The sequence below is a fragment of the Cardiocondyla obscurior genome, linkage group LG12, assembly GCF_019399895.1.
Source record: "Cardiocondyla obscurior isolate alpha-2009 linkage group LG12, Cobs3.1, whole genome shotgun sequence".
NCBI lineage: Eukaryota > Metazoa > Arthropoda > Insecta > Hymenoptera > Formicidae > Cardiocondyla > Cardiocondyla obscurior.
Window position 1 is genome coordinate 1674956 of NC_091875.1, and position 21521 is coordinate 1696476.

Below are 21521 nucleotides of genomic sequence, written 5' to 3' on the forward strand. Positions count from 1 at the left end.
CCCAAAAATAGTTTTATTATCCGGGATGTTCGCGTTTTGCGAGTTTTTTAGGCTCGGAGACAAAAATTCTTTATTACTGAAGTTGAGCTTTGAAGTTTCCTCTTGACTTTCTAATGCTTTATTATGCAAATTGAATAATTATTTTATATTAGGCAAATAAATAAAATGTTTTGGAGATTAATTCTTATTAATTTGATTTAATTAAACGTAAGATCGTAAATGCATGCTGTAAAAAGATATGTTTGATTTGATAATATGTTGCGGCTATTTCATTAGATGTTAATATTGTTTTTTTTTTTTTATAATAAAGAGTTAAATATATACATGTAACTTTTGAAAACAAAAAGTGAAATGAATAGAAAATTATAGAAGTTGCTAATATAAAAAGTATGCGATATTACGTTATACATAAATTTTACATTGCAACGTTAAATTACTTTTCCTCGGAGGCGAGTTTTTTCAAACGGCGGTCATGACGACTTGCAAGCGCAGTAAAAGGTTACAAGTTCTGTCAAAATATCTACTCGTCATGCGAGGTGCGAGCACGTTGCCGCAAAGAAAAAGTATCTCTAACTCGGTAAGAGAACGTTTCCGATTCCACGTTTGTGTAACATTTCTAGGTCTGAAACGAACAGAATACGTTCCTAAAGTTTACTCACTTGCTACAAAATTATTTTACAGCCTACAAAAAATAATTTTTTTCTAAATGCAAAACTGCTTCTTTTTACAAGATTATATTAGGACTTGTAATTAATTCCAGACGTTCGACACTAAAGACTTAAATTATATTTTAAATATATCAGCGCTGCACGACATTTTTTAGTGTAATAAATCAACAATTACGTGTAACTGGAAAAACGGCGAATTTTGCACGGATTAATGGCATTAGATTACGATCCCCCCGAGTCCGGTAACGTCATTGTATTAGCGCGTGTACACATGCCCTATGATGTTCGGTAATCAAATTCATCCGTTACACTGGAATCGATCCGAAGGATGGATACTTGACCGAGTGCCCCTCGGGACGGTGGACAGAATATATCCGTCAGTCGGTGGCGAAACTGGACGGGCCGGGGGAGAGGATCATCCCGATTCCCTTTCGCATGTTTGGAGATCCGATCCCCCTCGGCGAAGTCAACATTTAATGGTAACGAAAATAGCTTAAACTACGCTACGCCGAAATTTATGAGCAACGCAGAATGGAGTAACAAGGGGGGCGGGTGTGATTTCATTTCATGGCGCGTTATGCGCGAGGGGGTTGCACTCAAAATTCCATTTTTACAATCTGCCGATGTGGAAAGAATTTCGCGAATCACGTAATCGCGTATTTTACATTAATTATTCCCGTACGCGTTTTGCGATTTTTTTTTTTCATTTTTTATTTCCATCGTTTTTCCTGGAAAATGAAAAATCGTTCAAGTTTTATTTATTTGCAATAATGTTAATCTAGGTTTTTTTTTTTTTTTTTTTTGCGATAGAGCGCGATAGATTGTTGGCGTAAAACTTGGATCGCTGCAAGCTAATTTAAATTTACGTAACTTAATATTGATCACTGTACACATCGACTTTACCGCAGCCAATTTGTTCCCATCTTTATACTCTTTGTTATTGATTAAAGCAACTCTTTTAGGAGGATATCTTAATGAAAGCTATACATTGCATTCATAGCCTCATATCACTTAGACTTGGCTGTACACCGTGGTAAAATCGATATTATATGGGACATTCCGCATCAACTACATCTGTCACTTGCGACATGTTACTAGGTTCGATCTATGCTCAAAGAATTCGCAGTTATAAGTCGCATATAACATGCCTTGAAGCCGTTTCAACAAAGATAAATTTTTCAATTCTACGTTCAAACAAGATTCTTTCTAATATTCCTAGCGTGATCATAAAAAAATGGGAATTTTTTGCAATTACAATTCACATTAACATTACTTGTTTCATTAGTGCCTTAATGATTTTAGGAACCGATGTATATAGTTAAAGCTATTTTCGTTTGGGTTTTTCTTTTATTAAATAATAGTATTAAGTAATAATAATTATTGGTTTTCTATTCTATTGCGAAGATGTGTTATTCGATGTCATTTGCTGTACGATTCGTTAATCGGTTAAATTAATTTCCAAATGTGCACGTATCGAATGAGTTTATTGGATTCGACATGCATAATTTATTATCGCGAACATACGTAAAAATTATTGCTTAATACGCAGGAAGTTACCGGAAACCTGAAAGATTCTCATAGTAGAAGTATCAATTATTAAAAAAAAAAAATTATATATATAACAGCCCTACTTATTCCGTTATTTAATGTCCGTTAACATTTTGCGCCGTAAGCGGCACTCTTCGATATTTTACGATGCTCGTCGGTAACTTTTTATTTTCCCCAATTCGCAAGCCCCAAACCTACGCAGATTAATCCGAAAGAGTTATCAAAATATCGTTATCTTGGTTGAGGCAGGTAAAGCTAAAAGTGATTCACTGCCCACTTATTTCATTACGACCTGTAATGTCCGCATTGCCCGATCAATGTTTCATGCGGAAACCACTGGCGTGTTCCAACGCTTCGATTATTTATGAACTCCTCGTGTCTTCGTCGAGTACAGCGTACCTACGAGCTGTCTCTAGGTTGCTGAACTGCCGTCACTCTTTTTAATTCCGAAATTTCCCTCTCGTCGCCGTCTTTGCCATTCGTAGTGCTTTCTATAGCGAAATGTGGAGCTGCACTCCGCCGGAAGACAATCAACATGCTAGTAAAAGGAGAGATACGGAATGAAAAATGCACGTGTCTCGTTTATCACGCAGATATATCTGTATGAATTATTCCAGCTTTGTACATGAAACAATGGGAGAAATTTCTAATGGAGACGGATAATTAAGTATTTTGTCTGCGTACCATCGAACCTATTAAATATTTTCTTGTCATAGTTTTTTTTTTTTTTTTTAAACGCAAGTCTTATCAGACGATAATAAAAATCGCTGGAAATTATTGAAGCTTGTTTGAAATTTTATTCGCGAAAGAAGAAAATACTATATATTTTATGAATAAATTTGATTAAACGGTTCGATGTTTAAACACGCAAAAGTGCGATTGGAACAATTATTTTCGCGCGGAAATATTAATGCGAGACGTAATCACTTCCAGCGGGAAGTTGTGCGTTCGTAGTAACGACGTTTTTCACACGGACGTACTGCTTAATCGAAGCATTAGCAGGGCGATAAATCACGGTTCACGGTTAAAGGGCAAGGCGCGATGGACCCTCTTTTAACGCAACACTTGAACAGTAGTCACTCGATCTTCATGCGTGCACATATACACGTGTACGTGCAAGATAGCAGCAGTTAATTAGAGTTGGGGAGAAGATTGTAAAGTATCTCTCACATTACGACTTTCTCCACTTATATTACGACGAACTAAGTCCTCTTTTCCGTCATTCGAATTAATCGTAATTAATTAACGTGCCGAGTCAGTCGATCTGAGATCATAATTGTGTCGATTAAAAGAAAGATAAAAAATTATTAACGTTCCTCCACGACGTCGTTCTTTCGTATGACGCTTAATGTACTTAAAAAGAATTATAAAATTAAACATATTCCTAAGTTAACGCGCGAAACGTCTGTATATTGTGAACGAAGCTTAATGGTGCCAGGGAGAATACGAATTGCTCTTATTAGCCACACAGTTAACACTTCCTGCCGTTGTTTAGCAAAGTTTCTTCCCCTTTACGCGATTCTCTACGTCGTCGCGGTTAATAGAGTCATTTTTCGATCCGGCCCGACCCCAGCGGCCGGAGATACGTCTTCTGGAAGCAAGGTATTATGAGGATTAGGCAATTACAATTGAATTATCAGACCTCGCAGGCCCTCTCCACGTAATTTATACGAAATACGACGGTGGGTCTGATTAAGTGGCTAACGTACTACTGATAACAAAACCGGTGCGTAACCTAGGGTCGCATCACTGCCGCGGAATTAGAATTTATAAAGACGGCACAGAAATGAAAAATGCAGAACAATTAATTAACTGTTTCACGATAATTACATTTGTATTATAATACTCGATCGATTATTTAAAAAAAAAAAATAAAATAAAATAAAATTTATAATGATTAAAACTAACGTTGCGGTAATGCACGGTACGTTACCGATATTATTACACGTCTCTAGAATTTTTCTTTTATTAATGTTCATCTCGTATTAACGGCGGCAAAGGGAATGGAAGATTGTCGCGTCGGATTCCGGGATAATTCGATCGCGTATTTTTTTCTGCGATCCGCGGTATAAAAGCGTTAGCAAAATAAGCCGATTATATCGCGGCGCGCCGTGCATAATTCATCCGTATCAGATGCGCGTAATCGTTTGCCTATCAAGGCGCGCTGTTCCTTGGAAAATCGTATTTCCAGAAAACCAATTGCTTTAATCTACTTCGTTGGGGAAGCAGACGAATGCAAAATTAGATGTGCCCCGGACACATCAATATGGTACATAAACCTTCGAACGAGTGCACAAAATCAATTAGCAATTAAAGCTGAGTCGTGTCTGAGCCGAGAGAGCAGTTAGTCAGAGAGGGCCGTCCGCGAGATTCGATCGATAAATGCCGCCAAGTAGCGCATCCGTCGCGTCAATAAGATACGAATAGCACGGGGTATCAATACTAAGAGGCGCGCGTCAGCGAATACAGCGAATGAGGGAATGAAAAAAAAAAAAAAAGAAAGAAATAAAAATAAAAAAAAAAAAATTAAAAAAATAAAAATAAAAAATAAAATCTCGTCACGCGGCGTGCGGTCCAATTACGTATCGTTCGTATGTGAAATTGATTAGCGATCAGCTGCCTCGCGGTTACTACAGGTCCGAGAGCGCGCCGCGGACCCGTCGGCTATCGGATATCGCAAATTGGGACAATTACGTTATTTCCGTCCGATAACCTACATCACGGAGTAGTCTGACGCATGAATAAGTAAATTCTTCCAGAAAATCTGACGTCTGACACGAAAACGGGGAGACTGTTCAAATTATCACTTGCATGGCGGAGTACCTACTGTCTAGAGTAAAGAACATTATTCGTGGGCTTCTCGCGCTGTGGGTCCATCAAATTCAGTTTCATTCGTAGCGCAGACGCGACTCGACCCCGCGACCGCCGCCACCGCCGCCGTCGCCGTCGCCGCCGCGCCGGAGCGGGTATCATCGATTTATAATAGCGCTGTTACGCTCCGCTCCCTTAACGACGTTAATATTAAGCGTTGCTATTGTCGCTAATACTATCATATTAACGTCTTTTTATGTCCATGACGCCGAAGCGCATCGGCGCCGCGACTTGCGACTGCGACTCGCTCTTTCTCTCTCTCTCTCTCTCTCTCGTCCCTGATATTATTGTTGTTAAATCTGCATTATCGATTTCCATTTCCGTTGCGTTCGGTCATCTTGTTACGGTCCCGCTGTATTATCGCCGCGTGTTGTTTTGGTATCGTCCATTATTATTACATGCGCGTTTAACGCGTCATCCGCCTACGGTCGTCTGCCGTCTTCGCCGGTGACGTTTTTTACAAATTTACGCGCCTTCCAAGTCGCTGCTGCATCGCCGTGCAAGAAGCACGACGCGCCGGTGCACGAATGATCGGCTATCGGGAACAGAATCGAGAAACGAGAGGCGCCGGGTCCACGCGTTGACTTTTCCACTGCGGCGTCCCGGGGTATCTGTTGCATCCGTGGCGAGCATAAGTGACACATAGCTCTTTTTACGGCACTCGACTATCCCGCATCGTCTCATCGTATATCTAAATAATCAATTTACTACTGGCCATAATCGTAACCACGAGTTAGCGAGTTTATGCGAGCCCGGCCACCGTAACTACGTGGCTCCGTAAAGCATAAATATTATGGGGGCATTTCGTATACAGCAACAGTCTCATAATCTCTTTCTCTTCCTCTTTTTCTCTCTGCCTCTCTCTGTCTTTCCTTTCACGTGGCATTTTCTTCTCTCTTTTTTTTTCCCTTGTATCCCGTTTCTTTTTTTTTTTTTTTTTTTTTTTTTTATTTATAATTCTGAGCGAGTAAAAGCTAATTAAATTTTTACCGAGAAAAAGTTTTCTGCAATAAGAATCATTTATACGACAAGTTTTCTTTTTATACGGTAGTTAATTAAATTTATAATATATTACGAGGATGCGCAACGCAACAAAATTGTCGTATATTGCGCGAATCTAATTGTTACGAAGACGACACGTGATATATAACTGCACTGTCTCGTCTGAAGACATCTCGAATAATCTGGTTGCTCCGTTAAAATAATGTCACGTCGACGTCGTTCCGTAAAGATGTAATTAATCCGTCTAGGCGCTTTATTACTGCTTTCTAAATAAGGCTATGATTAATAAAATAGCTGATTTTTTTATTATAAATGACATTGCTGATCTGTCTTAATAGACGCGCAAAGTCAAATTACTCGAATTAATCCCAAATTACGTGCACAGAGAGAAAAAAAATTAAAAAAAATTGTAATTCAGTACTCACATTATGCCTCGGTGACCAAGAATTGCACACAATGGATGCGTCTTCGAATATGCGACTCTGCAAAATAAAAAAAATGCCATTTCTCATCGGAACCAAAATTTCCTTATAGTACAATACTAGACCAATTTTATCTAGCGTATTTTTTCTTTTATGAAGAAATGGCAGCATACACTAAATAAAAATCTCTCAACCAAATTAAAAAACGGAAAAAGGTACGAACAATTATTTCTGACGTTTTGTTTTACAAAAAAAAATGAAAAAAAAAATAGTGCTGTACGTTGACTCGACAGGTATTCTGAACACAGCAATTTTAATATTAACGTAACATTATTTTAAATTAATTATCAGCTATTTTTTTTTGTCTGCGAAAACGTCATAAAATTATTCTTTTATTCCCAGTCTTGGTCTTGTTTCGTTCTAAAATTCTGGTGCTATAATAGCAATTTCATATTGAAACAGCACGTGCGATGGCACAGTGGAAGCGGAGAAAAAAAAAGGGAAAGAAAAATAAATCGACATCGGATTGTCGTGTCGCGGATAGAGTGTACTTCGCCAGCGTAGATCCCGTGTTCGACAAGGGGTGTCGGCGGTTCTAACGTCCCAGCGTAGACCGCGTAAATGAATTTCAGCGCGCGGCTAATGACCGTAGCTGCGAAGTATTTTCATACGAATGGAAATCGAACGTGTTACGCGATTTACCTGTCAGCGGTGCTTAATATTTATCCCGTCTGCATATTTTATTTTTGCCGATCGCCGCAGGACACGCGCACGCGTGCGCGCGGGGCACATCGGCCGCGATTGTCGGCACACGTACGTGCACGATGTGTGCACACGTATACATTTATATTATATTTAAAGCGAAGTCGAAAGATTGACAGAATCGGGGCATACCGGCGTCGCGACGCCGTCGCAAATTAAATGAGTCATTTTAGGATTCGCGCAGAACTAGGTAATTCAATATCGTCCTTATTAAAGCGTCGGCCAATTCTGCACTCGCGCGCGCTCCTTGATGACAATGATTATGTCATTAACGGGCACCGAGACTAATATGAATACATCACTCTTCCGAAGCGACGTACTTTATTAACGTGTCGCGCGTTCCAGCGCGTCCGTAACAATACCCGGTATCGACGTGTACGCACGATATATCATCGAGCTTCGATTGCACAGATATACAAACGCCACTCAGCGTGTGCATTCGACATGATTTTTCAGTCATTTGTCATCTTCCCACCGGGGCGGGATATCGGTGCCGCTTTTACGTTCAGCTGTCAAATATTCATCGAGACAAACAACCGTGAAAAAAAAAAAAAAAAAAAAAAAGTTTAATAGACGGAACTTTATTTTTCAGCTCGATTTTAGACAGGGTTTAATGATACCCCGAGACTTGGTTATATATACCGTCGTATTTTTAGTAGACTTAGAGAATAATGAGGAGAATTATGAAAAATGCGGCGCCTTTTGCGTCTTGAACAAATATTAATATCGTATTTTTGCACGATTGTCAAGCGCTCATTGACGATATTATCGCGCCGCGTCGACGATTTGACGCCTCGGACAAGATACTGTATAATTTGATGTTGTTCGTTTTCCACATTCTCAATAATACATTCCGGCGATCTGAGGTGTTCTGAAAGATTGACATCTTAGATACGATTATCATCTTATCAACGGAATATAGTTCAGCTTTAATATTTCTTAATATATGCGTTTACAGACGCACAAGCACATATAGATAATCAAATAGCGTGATCGGATTTACAAAATTTTCAAATTACTATTTTTTTTTCTTTTAAGAATAAATTAATGCAGAAAAAAAAAATCTCTTTGCGACAATACGTGTTCTAGAAAACGTCTTGAATATACTTCCAACGATATTAAAAATATTACCAAATTATTTGACAAACTCGGCTAACCTATTTAAGTCTATGAATTAAAACCATTTAAAAAACAAAAAAGTAATATCTCGCTAAATAAAACATTTAAAGATATATTCGAATGCCGGAGCGGGTTTCAAGAATTTAAATACCGGGCACAAAAACACGCATCTACTTTACGCAAAAAAAAAAAATAAGAAAGAATGGAAAAAAAAATAGAGGAAAAAAAAATTTACATTTTTAAGATAAAGATTAGAAAATATACATATGTAGGATATTTTATTTCGGAAAAATGCGTGTTTAACCGTCGCGTTAGCTCCTTCCACGATCTTTGATAAAGGGATTTGAAATCACCGGCTGTAGATGGAGTCGCTACGCGCTCGAATTCTTTGAACAAGGATAATACGCTTACGCAACAGTATGCTGTGACGCATTAAGCATTGCGCGCTATAACGCACGTCATCTCTTAAATTCTATGTACGCGGGTGAATATGTGCGCGCATTTGTAAAGCGCGCGACGGTGGTGGTCGGCGCATACGTCGGGTATACTACGCGCCGGGGACGCGCGTGTGTTGCAACGCGTAGTGCGGGAGGCTGCGCGGTGCATCAGCCTCGCACAAAAGCTTCGCTCGTCGGGAGACGTTTGTGTGCGTAGCGGTTCTGTACGCGCGCGTGCACGATATACATATATGCGCGGAAGCGGCACGACGCGAAACACATTGCGGACTCGCACGAGTAAACAGACGCAGTCGAATCAGTTTGCCCGGCTAATTGATTTTCCTTCACATGCCCGGAGACTGCGCGCGCGCGTCTGCTCGCTTCGTGCGCTCGTATCGGCCCGAATATAGAGAGACAGTGCAACGCGCCGTACAAATCCAATCCGAAACTCTCGTTTGATTATCAAGCGAATTCCCGCGGCCGATTGTAAATCAACTGCTGCACCGCGCCGGAGGATCATACTGATGCTTTAGATTGGACGGCATGGCGTGGCGCACGAATATCGAAAATTTGACCTTTTCCGCGGTGAGATACGCACGGTGAAAAATTTGATTGAACATTGTCGTGGGGCGCGGCGGTGCAAAATGGCAAATGGCGTTTCTGACAGAGAGAAAAAAAAAAAAAAATTGTTTGAAATTTGATGCTCGCTATGACACATTTATGAAATAAGAAATATCTTTTGACGTTGCGAATATTGTCTATTAGTATCGATGATCACAAAAAAAAATAGTTTTCATAAATGAAAAAATAAATAATAAATTTTTTTTTTAATCAAGCACCTTTTCACTTGTTTCATAAATTCATGGAAAGCTCATAGAAGATATTATTTTGTACGAAAGCAAAAGCGGAATAGAATACGATTTCGTGAAAGATTCAAGTTTTCATCGATGAGGAAATTTCTAAAAAATGCAGCTGTCATATAATTTTAGTACTCTCTTCCCTTTGCCCGCGGAGAGTTGTTAAATGTGAGCACAAAGCGTTAAAGAAGCGAAAGATATAAGTTGGCTGTTTAGAATGCTACAAATGAATTCACTGAATAATGCAGAATAGTAGACGGTAACTGTACGAGGGCAAGTGTCTCCGATTATAACAAAAGTGAGGGGCTCGCAGCCCGGCTCATTTGATATTAACCGGCGCGAAGGAGCGTTGAAGTGCAGAAAGACTTCGAACACGACTTCACACTTTGACTCCCGTGGCCCTTGGTAACTTTAGATAATTACCGGTGAAACTTTTGCGAAGAATCTTACGTACTTTCTCGCAATATTCCCAGTATACGTTCTCTCGCGATTCATCGTCATCGACGGCATTGCATCGCGCGACGCGAAACAGTCTTTTTTTTTTTTTCTTTTTTTTCTTCCAAAACGAACTATGAAAGACGCATTTGTTTTCGATCGCCAAATCTACCGAGAAGTGAGAGGAAAGAGATATTTAATATGAATAATCTTTTACTTTAACCTGATACTAAATTATTTGATATACCGAAGCATCTATTCCGATAAACGGCATCGGAAAAAATGTCAATCGCTTTTAATTGAGACGCGAACCGCTATTTTTCTTGCCACCTCTCGTTTCCCCCGCGGTTTTTAGATGCAGATTCATTCAATAACGCGATAATTTGGCCACTTTATTCTTTTTACTTTCTGCAAATGGTAATTAATCGATACACTTGTCTCTTCACAGCTTGTTCGATTGCAATTATTCTTTCGAGATTAATCACGCGGACAACGAGAAGGGGTGAGGGGGGTATAAAACACGATCGGCGAAAAGAGAAACTGATCGTCAGCGCCGTCGCCGCGCGAAATATAGAACGCCGAGCTATGTAGATTTAGTTTGGCGCGGCTCATTACGATTTCAGGCGAAAAACACGGTTCTTGAAGCGCGAATCGTCTAAGAGATCGCTAAAGAGAATTTATGAAATTTCCTAATTTAATATTCCCTCTCTCTTTCTCTCTCTCATCACAGCCGCACCACTGTAGTCCCCGTTCGTTAACTCTTTCCGCGACGATTTTTTATTTTTCTTATTTTATTTTTTATTTTTATTTCTCTTCTTCTTTTTTTTTTTTTTTTTTTTTTTTTTACTCTCAATGCGAAACCCGATTAAGCAACTTCAGAAACGACATTTCGCTACAGTCGCGCTAACGAAAGGCAGAATAAATTAATGTAATTCTGACGAAATTCGGACAGCGCTCTTGTACGATCAGACGTCGCTTTTCCGTCATTCCTAATATTATTTCGCTCGGTTTTCGCGTCTCGACAGCTAATAAAAGCGTAATGCCTCGAAATCGTTTCTTTGAAATTCACATGGAATACACTTTAAATACCAATAAGGTGACGCTTGCTTTATGCACGTTATATTGCATTCTTTAAGTCGTTCTTTAATGCAAGGCGCGTCGAATATCGTTTTCATTTTAACGGGTGTTAAACTATTAAGCTTCACTGCCTTATAGACGACAAGAATAGTCGTTTTATCTTATTCAAATTATGAGATATTGATGTACACCGTTGTTAACGATTTATATTTTTGATTATTTATCAACACGGAATACAAAGTTCGCTTTACACATTTAACTAGAAATATGAAAATTATTATATAGCCTATACACGACTTTCTTTAGCACATTCTTATACCTACTTATATGTACGTATTCATTATTATTATTTCGCGCACTTACTCGTTCAGATAATATCCGCGAAAATATGACAGCTATATAATTTTCTATTACGGAATAACTGCTTTACAAAATGTCTCGAGCGATTACTGTTTATATAAATCCTTTACATTTCATATTTAATACAGCGCAATACGTACTTTATTAAAACTTGGAATTTACATCGATAATGGCTATTAATAGTTATTAAACGCGGTGCACGCCGGTCGGGATCGACTTGACAAATGCATTTCGTTAAAATCGTGGGCTTTCATCGCGACACGTATCCGAAACGGTTTGAAAAATCGTAAAAAGGAATAATGTGATGTTGAAATTTGGGTCGGCGTATTGACAACTCTTGCTTTCGTGAGATCAATGGCCGAACCGGAGCCGCTGAGGTCAGACAGAGTTCAACATGCCTGTCAAGGAGACTGTTAAATCAGTGAATAATAATCAATTATTGCGCACCTATGACACCGAAGATAGCTTCACTCGACGGCGAGACTTCGCACGCTTATCGAGCTCTTTTTGTCTAGACTGTGTCTATAAACAAATGCGACGCTTTCCATCCGAGTGCGCATGAAAATTTCACTCTAGCTTTCCTACATAAGCAATGAAACGCTATAAATCACGTCGCTACTATTTATTATCCACATAAAATATATGGCCAAAAATATTTAGAGTTTACGGCACCGGGCACACTCGGATCTCGGATGCAGCCGGGAGAAGATGCCGTTAAATAATAAATTGAATACGGACAATAATCTCGCAAGAGAGGATTTCTTTTTTTTTTTCTTTCTTTTTTTTTCTCTTTCGAATAGCGTATAAAAGCTGCGCTAATTTAGTTCGCGCATTTTTAATTAAATAAAAACTTTATTTTTATCAAAATATAATTATTAAAAATCGCTGTATTGTATGAGGAATTTTTTTTAAGAAGAATTTTTCCAGTTTTATTCTATTTTATTTTATTTTATTTTTTTTTTATTAATTAACAAGAACGTTTAATTAAGGTGGTTCGCGTATTGGAAATTATGACGGCCGTAACGTCGATATTAGACGAACGGTATGATATTGTAACATTTTATTTCTCCTTTCCGGGATTTAATGACACTACGCTAATTCGGCAGTCGATAATGCAAGGTACATCAGAATTATCGCCCGAATCAATACGTGCCGGGGACGCTTCGTTGCAATCTCGTAATCGGTATCGGTTCTCTCATCACGTGACGCACGAGAGAAGAGTAGTAGAATAATTCAGTAATATGCCTATGTAGCTTCCGTGTGCCGATGTGCGCGTTGTTCAAATCGGCCGATGCACTCGCGGAAGGAAAGGGAGGCGTTTAACGCAGTCGTTGTGCCAAAGTAACACCTGAAAGAACAGTCCAAACATCTTTTTCCTCTCTTCCCCTCCCCCCTCCCCCTTTCTGCATCCGTCTCTTCGCGTCGTGATTGCGGTGCGTGTAAGTACGTGGCGGTCGGCCGTGCAAATATCGGCGCCGACTTATCTTGCTCGCCGCGCGCGGCGATACGGTATCTAAATTGCGACTATTCGATTTACGGTATTTACAGTGGAGTCGAAATTGACGGGCGCCGAGCGTAAAAATCAGTGATTTCGTAACCGCTATATGTCGGGGATAGCCACGTTCATTGGCTACGTCCTGTTCCGCCCCCGCGGCCCCGCCAATCAGACCGGCGGCTTTCTCTCATCGATCCAAACCATCCACACTATACTCAGCCGCCATGCTCAGTTCTCTTGCTCGTTCTCCTATCCCTCTCCGGCCGTGCAGCGATCTGGCATAAGACACGACGATGTAAAGCCACACGAGCCGAAGGAACATTTAGTGTTACCAATCGTCGACGTTCTCCCTTCGCGTTCCGCGATAAGGCTACCAGAACAACCCCAATAGATGACAATTAAAGAAAATAAAGAAAAGAAAAAAAAAATAAGTAATAAAAAGAAGAAGAAGAAATACAGCGAGCAAGACTTGCTCGAAGCCGATTTGTAACAGCGTTACGTTAGCGTCATCGTCATTACTTTGCGTTAATTACAATTTATTCGCTCGATATCGCCATGGCATTGTAGGAAAAATTTTTTGAATTTATTTAAAACCTAAAATAAAAAAATTATTTTATTAGGTTTGTGACTTTTCAGCCGTTCTTATAAAAATAATATGTAGTTTCGAAGCACGTCGACGTTTCGTGCAACATTTGAAGGATCATTCAGATACGTGACATACGATGACAATTTTTATTAAAGGAGCGGCGAAAAGTGGCTTCGAGTCAATGACTTTCGCGTGTGTGCAACCGTAACGGCGGAGGAAATGGGTCATGAGAGAAAATAAGAGATATAGCAGGTGAAAAGTAACGATTACGTATGAATTATAAAGGAGCTCGCATGCGTGTACGTGCGTGCGTGCACGTGCGCATTTGCGTAGCGCGTGCCTGTGTGCGTGGACAATCATCAATTTACCAATTCATTAGACGCCTTAAACATCAAAGTCAATTAGTTAGAAATGATAATGGACTTGGAATTTCGTGCAGGAGCAAACTCATTAGTTTCTCATCAGCTAATTATGACCGGCCGTCGAAAACCGACGGTAATTTCGTCAACAATTTTACATGTTTGCACTACTTCGCGGCGCGTAATGACACGGAGAAAAATTTAAAAAAAAAAAAAAAAAAAGAGAAAGACAAAAAAAGGAAAAATAATAATAACAGTAGCGAGAGACTTCGCACACGGCCGATTCATCTCAAATCGCACGGAAAAGACTTGGCTTGTTGCAATTTGTTTGTAACGGTCAATTCATTTTTCGAGCTCTATGCAACATTCATTGCGCGATCATTGTTTATTATTTGTCACGCATCAATCGAACACACAAACGTAACGGACTACCGCGTTATCTGTGCCGTCGAGAAGCTTTAATTTCTGCTAAATGCCAACGTCGCTTCGCGATGCCGCCGCGTCTCGATCATAAAAGCATTACGTTCTTGCACACATGCAGCGTCTACTTGCCACGTGCGAGCGCAGGTGTGGACGCAGTCGTTAATTTTTTTTTTTTTTTCTTTTTTGCATCCGTTCGCAACGTCGCGACGATTACAAAACTATAAATCATACGTTTGTTTTGCCTTCGTTTTCGTACATACGCCGTGACATTTTATTGATACGATCAGCAGGGAAAAATTACGCACGCTCATCTTATGTATTATTTTTCAACGCTTTCAGTGCTGATTACGCGACGTAATTAAATTAGTCTCTGCAGGTGGTGTTAATGTTTCGTATTAAGTTGGATTTTTTTTTTTAATATATATATATAATAGAATATAATTGTTTCTCTGCGCAGAACGCACGTGCCTGCATTTTCCCCGCGTAGGTTTAATTTTTATTCGCGGCACAAAGGGATAATTATTACGCGAGTAACAGGGGCAATCAAAAGTCATCTCTATCGATAACGTAATAATGATCGGACATTTTCGCGAAAACGATATTATTGCACGCCGCTGTTAAATGCCCGCGTGTGATGAAAAATTGATACCCCGCTGCATATTGTCGCGGAATTTGCTAATTTTCAGCATTATATTCTCGCTTCGGCGAACGTGAGAATTTTCGCCATTATAGAGATTGTATTACTTTTTGCTCTCGCGACTTTGGCGGTTTTAAAAGTTGAAATATTAGAGCGTTTATATTTACATTTGGCATTTTATCTTTAGACGCTTTAAAATTATAGCCCCGGTTAATAAAGCAAGTTGAAGAAATAGAATTTATACGGGGACCGAAATATTTGGCCTTTGAATGGTTAATGTCGCGTGTTAGAGTAGAGATGAAAATTTCATATTGTCAATTTTTTATACACCGCGAAAAATCTTAATACGATAAAATAAGATTCGTCGGCGTTCTATTTATTTGTCGCGGAAAACGTCGCGGGATTCTCGCATGACGGGAAAAATTTTCGGAAGAGGGGACTCCCACGCTCGATTGTTGCTAAATATGATAAAGTGGTATTTTTGCGTAATCACTCCTCATCCATCACGCGCGCCGAACGTTCAAACGCGAGTGTTGCTTTCCCAGACGCAAGGATAACACTTTCGGCGACGCGGAAATAATGAACGAGTCGCCGTACGGGAGCGAAAAAGGGGTAGTAAACCGGGAAATCGACACGGGGCAATTGTAATCTTCGTCGAAGTCCACCGGTCTCGTCGATTAATTATTAGACATGATTAATAGAGTCATCACGTGTGCGCGAAATATTCGTCATCGCGTCGCGCATCGGTAGGGCGTTTAGGATGCAAAATTCAAGTGCGAAAGCTCGAGAGTATTCGCGATTGCGTTTCTTATTTATGCCGACGGGAATAAATTATTAAATATCATACGTATACTCGATTCCAGTCATCGGAAATATAAATGCCGCACGTCTGGAGATCCGTAACCCATTTAACCTGGATCAGTTTTCATTGATTAACTCCGGGACTTTTGATTACGTACGAAAAATTAGCTCGAAACTTTTTATCACTCTCGAGATTAATGCCGTTTGTAATATTAAATTTAGAACGATGAGAGTCGCAGCGCGAGTCCGGCGGGCGAATTAGCTCTCGAGGGCTGAGAAGGGGGGAGGCTAGAGGGGGACGATGGTATGCGCGGCGATCGTCGAAACGTAATTGCGTACGGACGTTCCGTCTAGTTAACACGCGGCCGCAATAATGCGCCGCATATATGGCGACGGTAGACATCATCTAATGGAGGCTTCTCCCAGATCGACTCCCGCGCACCCATTCACGCTCCCCTCGAAACGAGCTGCGCCACTCCCGGACGAAATTCGACCGTTCTCTCTCTCTTCCTCTCTCTCTCTCTCTCTCTCTGCTCTCTTCTCTCGTCCCTCTTCCCTCTTTTTCTCTTGTCTCCCCTGTTCACCAGCCCGTCGGTTCTCCCTTTGCGATCGCGCCCGTCTCCGTTGCTCTCCCGTTCGGAGTACCGTTCGCCGGGACCGCCTTCCACCTCCGGATCTGCCTGTCGGTTCATGCTTTCACTGATTTGCACTTAGGAAACACCGTCCGCTCGTTTCACGCTTCTCTTCCTCTTCTTCCCTGTATTTTACCGCGCTGCAATTTTCTCTGTACCTCCGTTACCGTTCGCGTGGGTCTCTCCGCTCTTTGCGCTTCTCTGCGCTCTCGCAGCATATTTCGAAACTGCGTACTCGTCAGTGGAATTTTTCCCAAGTTCCCGGAAACTTTACCCTCGCCATGATCAAGAGCGTTTTGCGCTTTTACTGGATCTTTTCTGAATTTTTTTCCGCACTTTTTCGAAAGCACTTTTTTTTTTTATTTTAATTTTTGTTGTATGAAATAGTAGGTAATTCTTGGTTAAACCCTTTGATGTGCGGCGAATCGTTATTCGAAATGTATTCCATTCGATATTCGCTTTCATATTTTTCATTCGATTCGCATGAATGCCGGTAATCACCGCAATTGGGGGCGCATTTTTAAATTAATGCTCTCATACATTGTAATCTCGCAAGTAAATGCAATTAGTTATAATGAAATACGTGGGAAATTGCAGCGGGAAATGTGACATTTAGCATAAAAGTTATGTTTTTATTTTTATTTATTAAAATATGAAATGTTAAAAGTGCACTCTGATCGAAAATACATTACCTTTTACTGCATCATCACGTATGTTAATACAACTGGATATTTGATAAAATCATTACGAATAAAAAATGTAAATGATAAGTAATTGATTTACATATTTAATGTTAGGTGACGCACGAATAATCGGAAAATATGGATAAAATTTTATATTTACGCATAATAGAGTTCTGCGGCGGTGCGATTGCGATTTAAAATATGCAATTAGTGTTTTACGGGAAAACACTGCGGAATGGTGGAAGGGATACGGCACCGATCTCATTTTACCGGCGTTAATCATTACATACGTATAAAATAAAATACACGGTCATTAAATAAAGGATATATAAAATTCATCTCTGATTGCCGTTTCATACTTAAAACTGAAACGCAGTGATCTCTATAGCAGTTACATTAAATAAAGTTATAAGCCGTAGCAGCGCGTGTGCATGTTGTCCCGTGCATAAAACAAATCAATTCGTCATAAGCAATTTTCGAATATATTACTAATTGCCGCCTTTTTAATTCAATTTAATTTACGCCGTGTTTATATTGCTGGCGTGCGCGCACAACGGGGAAAGAAATATATTTATTATATTTAATGCAATTTTTAATATTCCGCGCCGGCCGTAGCGGGGTATCCCGCCGAAAATTAAGCAGAATGAATAACGGATTTGCATTAAACATTCGCGACGTTAATATAATTACCACTGCCAATTATTGCTGTAACTTTACTATTGAAGTGCATTATTGAGAGTTTAAGCCGGCGCGCTATGGATTGGCTTAAACACGGTTTAGGCACGGGTTAAATTCGCCGTCGTGCGCGAGGCTGTACCGCGGGCCGGGTAATCTGTTATGACAAATCAAATCCGCAACTATGTTACGCGCCGAACATCGGGGAACGGACAGCGGAAGGGTCCGAGGCGGAATACTGTGACACGTTAATTTACCACCCCTCTAATTGGAATAGTAGTAATGCACTTAAGGAAGGATGAGAGGAAATAGCGCGTAGCAGCTCGGCCACGTGGCGGCGCGTGGCGACACGTGTCGCCGACACTCGACCGCGGCCATCTCGCTGTTAAATTTCACGATACCGGTCGCAGTACCGCGATTCGAATGGAATACAATTTCTTATCAGTGCTGGCTTTCGAGGCAACGCAGACCCCTTTGCGATTATCGTCGAACGTCAAAGATTCTCGTCGTAGATTTTTCGCTTTCGATTACTTTGCGTAATAATTTTTATAATCGAATTTTGGAGAATTTTAATTCACATGTTATATGATTAAAGTTCGAAAATAAATAATCGGCCTTTTAAATGTCTGATAATTTAACAAATAGCTGAGTAAAAAAAAAATGAAAAGAAAATTGTAATAAATTAATCGCTGCTGTTGATGTTCGAGCAATCGAGGCTTTTGCACCGTGAGGATAATGTGTTTCGAGGCGCCGGGGGTTTGAGGGCTCGGACTTAATGCTGGTACCTAGTCGGTAATCCAGCCCTGATCCTTACGACCTACCGTCAGGACCATATCCTTCCTGCCCATGCCGGGCTCGTGGGCATATCCCCATTGGGGAGATGAGCGCATTAAGAAAATTGAAACGTCGATTTGTCCTCGAAACTCGGCCTGACGATAATTTTATTAAGACCGTCGTTTCTCCGAGGGAGGAAGAAGCCGCGCCGCACGAGGCCCATAGCGTTGCAGGATATTTCGCGGTCGATTTCAGTTATCCGCCAATGATGTTAATTTAAGCCGACATGGTATATCCGGCCGTCTAACCCGAACGCTTAACTCCGAACCTTTTTTTTTTTACGATATCATTGGGAGGGAACATAAGTATATTAGATTCCTAAACGATCCTACTTGAGCTCTCTACGATCTCATCTCTGTCGGCTTAACTTGACAGATTTTACCTCGGAAGTATTGATGTAATAAGAATCATGATTTTTATTACATCACGTTTTGAATTTAATTTGAGGCTTCTTTCTCCTTTTTTTATTTAACGCTACTAAATACTTTCACTAGAATTGTCGAATGCGGAAAAAATGTTTGACAACAGACAATAATTAAAGATAAAAGTGAGAGGATTAAAGAAAATAATTTGAAACATCGCGATACTTTAATGCATATAATTATTTTTATTTTTTATTTTTTTTTTACTTTTGGAATATTAGACAATACTTTTCTCATATATGTACGTTAACAATTTTTCCTCGTGAGTTGATACGGTTTTTATACAAAAAGACAATGAAAATATCGTAATTTACTGAGTCAGGGTAACAAAACTTATACGACTAAAGATAATCGAATCTTCGCGTGCGTAGAGCCCTTGACGAGCACGAGAGAATAGTGTCCGAAAATAAAATAATCCACGTAAAATAATCGGTAGTAAAACCGGCGTAGTGTGCCATCCTGTTTATAGAATGACACATATTCGTCGTGTTTGCTCTACCCACGCACCACTTCGCTCTTATCCACATGCTGTCGTTCGAGCAGGTGCACGACCGTGCCCCTTCACCCCAACACGTTCGTCCCTCTCTGTCAAGATACAATCGTGGCGTAAACATATGGTCATAATAATAGACTCTTGATTTTGACGAGGGCTGCTCCCTATGAGTATCCCGTGATTGTTTCTCTAGCGTAAACGTAAAACGTATAACTGCTCGTAGACAGTCCACCTAACAAGTGAAAAAGTTTTTGGCACGCGGTGCCTTCTTTGTCAATTATTCATTGTAGAAGCGATTTGTCAGAAATCTTTATTTTATTTTATTTTATTTTATTTTTTTTAAATATTTGTAATAATTTTTTAACGATATATTTATGATATTTGAAACTACACAAAAGCGCGTTTGCGTTACGCGAAAATTGGATTTTCCTTGTAAATGTAAAGAAATTTTGCATAAATTAATTTTCTCTATAGTTTGAAAAAGTAAAAGTTGTGCAACACTGGGATTAAATTTATATACGCGCGAATGTGCGTAATACGAGCGAAAAACAGCGATTTTTATTCTACGATACAATAGGATAGAGTAATAAAAATATGCCAAATTGGTAACGCGTGATTCCGTTATGTGTCATTAAAATGAGATACTTTTCGCCAATACGTAATTGCGTAAAATAGTTATCAAACTTTCTCATGTATGGCTTCGCTAACGATTTGTTTTATTTTAATGAACCAATAATTGTTTCTCACAATGTAGTATTGAGTTTTCGGCTGTTCAATGGTTGGCAATCATTACTTTCAAAAAAAAAAAAAAAAAAAAAAGCCAAATTATATGGAATAACGCGTCGTAGAACATGGAAAATTACTTGCCGCAAGTTTATCATTTACCAAGTACCATTAATGAATTAAATAATGACCGTAACAAACAGGCGAAGTGCAGTAAAGGGAAATATGTCAAACATTTCGCGACTATAAAAACGTAGAAAAAGTATATTAACGCTATTGAATTTTTAATGATTAAAAAAATTTTTTTATTCTCGTGTATTCGATATAAGGTAGATTTTATTTCCTGTAAAAGAGCATTTGTTATTTTCCTTAATTTCTTTTAGTAATAAATAAAGTTTTACAAATCCTGCGATTACATTAATATTTAGAACAAAATATTTGATCGAATGGACAATACCGTAAAAACGATTTCGCAATACGATGCAATGAAATTAATAATTACTATAATCATTAAGACGATTGAATGCTCGCGATCGCTTGGACAGTTTTCGAACGCCGATGGAATAGCTCGGACTTAATCTCGCGACGCATTCGCATTATTACGTCTTACTGTAAAGGAAAATTGGACTAATGTACATACTGTTCTATACATACGGTTTCCATACACGTGAAAGTTCATTTCGTTTGTGCAAACGCGAGTGGATCAAGAAATAGTGATCCGGCAAATAATACTGCATGAGCCAACATGTGCACGAATCGGCTGCCAAAGCCGCTTCGGTTAGTTTGTTATTCAGGGAACGTCTTCGATTGCATGCTGCAAGACAGATCGATTGAATGTCCTCTTCAAAAATTGATTGTACGTTTTATACGATGTGCCGGTAACAGAGGGAGGTAACCTCGCGTAGGGCATAAACTATACTTCGATGACGATATATCAGGCCTGAAGAAGTGATAACACCGTCATTACCGAGCAAAGTTCTTAATAGAAGGGAAAGAGAGAAAGAGAGAGAGGTCAGAGGTACACCGAGAAACAAGGTGTACTTAATAAAATTTGTCACTTTGTTCGAGAGCGAATTTGCGAATTTCGTGAGTTACATTTACGACACATATGTCGCGACACGTATAAAATAAACGGAGACGATATACGGTTTTAATATCGACAGATAATTACTCAGATTTATTTTAATATTAGGACGTAAC

At 39.6% G+C, this 21521-nt stretch overlaps 1 protein-coding gene across 1 annotated transcript in view; it reads right to left on the reverse strand.

Moving 5' to 3' along the window:
- Acj6 (abnormal chemosensory protein 6) overlaps nucleotides 1-21521 on the reverse strand; it is a 43963-nt gene that overhangs the window by 11706 nt on the left and 10736 nt on the right. The window contains exon 2 of the mRNA XM_070664855.1: nucleotides 6515-6571. Within this exon, the coding sequence (XP_070520956.1) occupies nucleotides 6515-6571 (57 nt within the window). The remainder of the gene's footprint in view (nucleotides 1-6514; nucleotides 6572-21521) is intronic.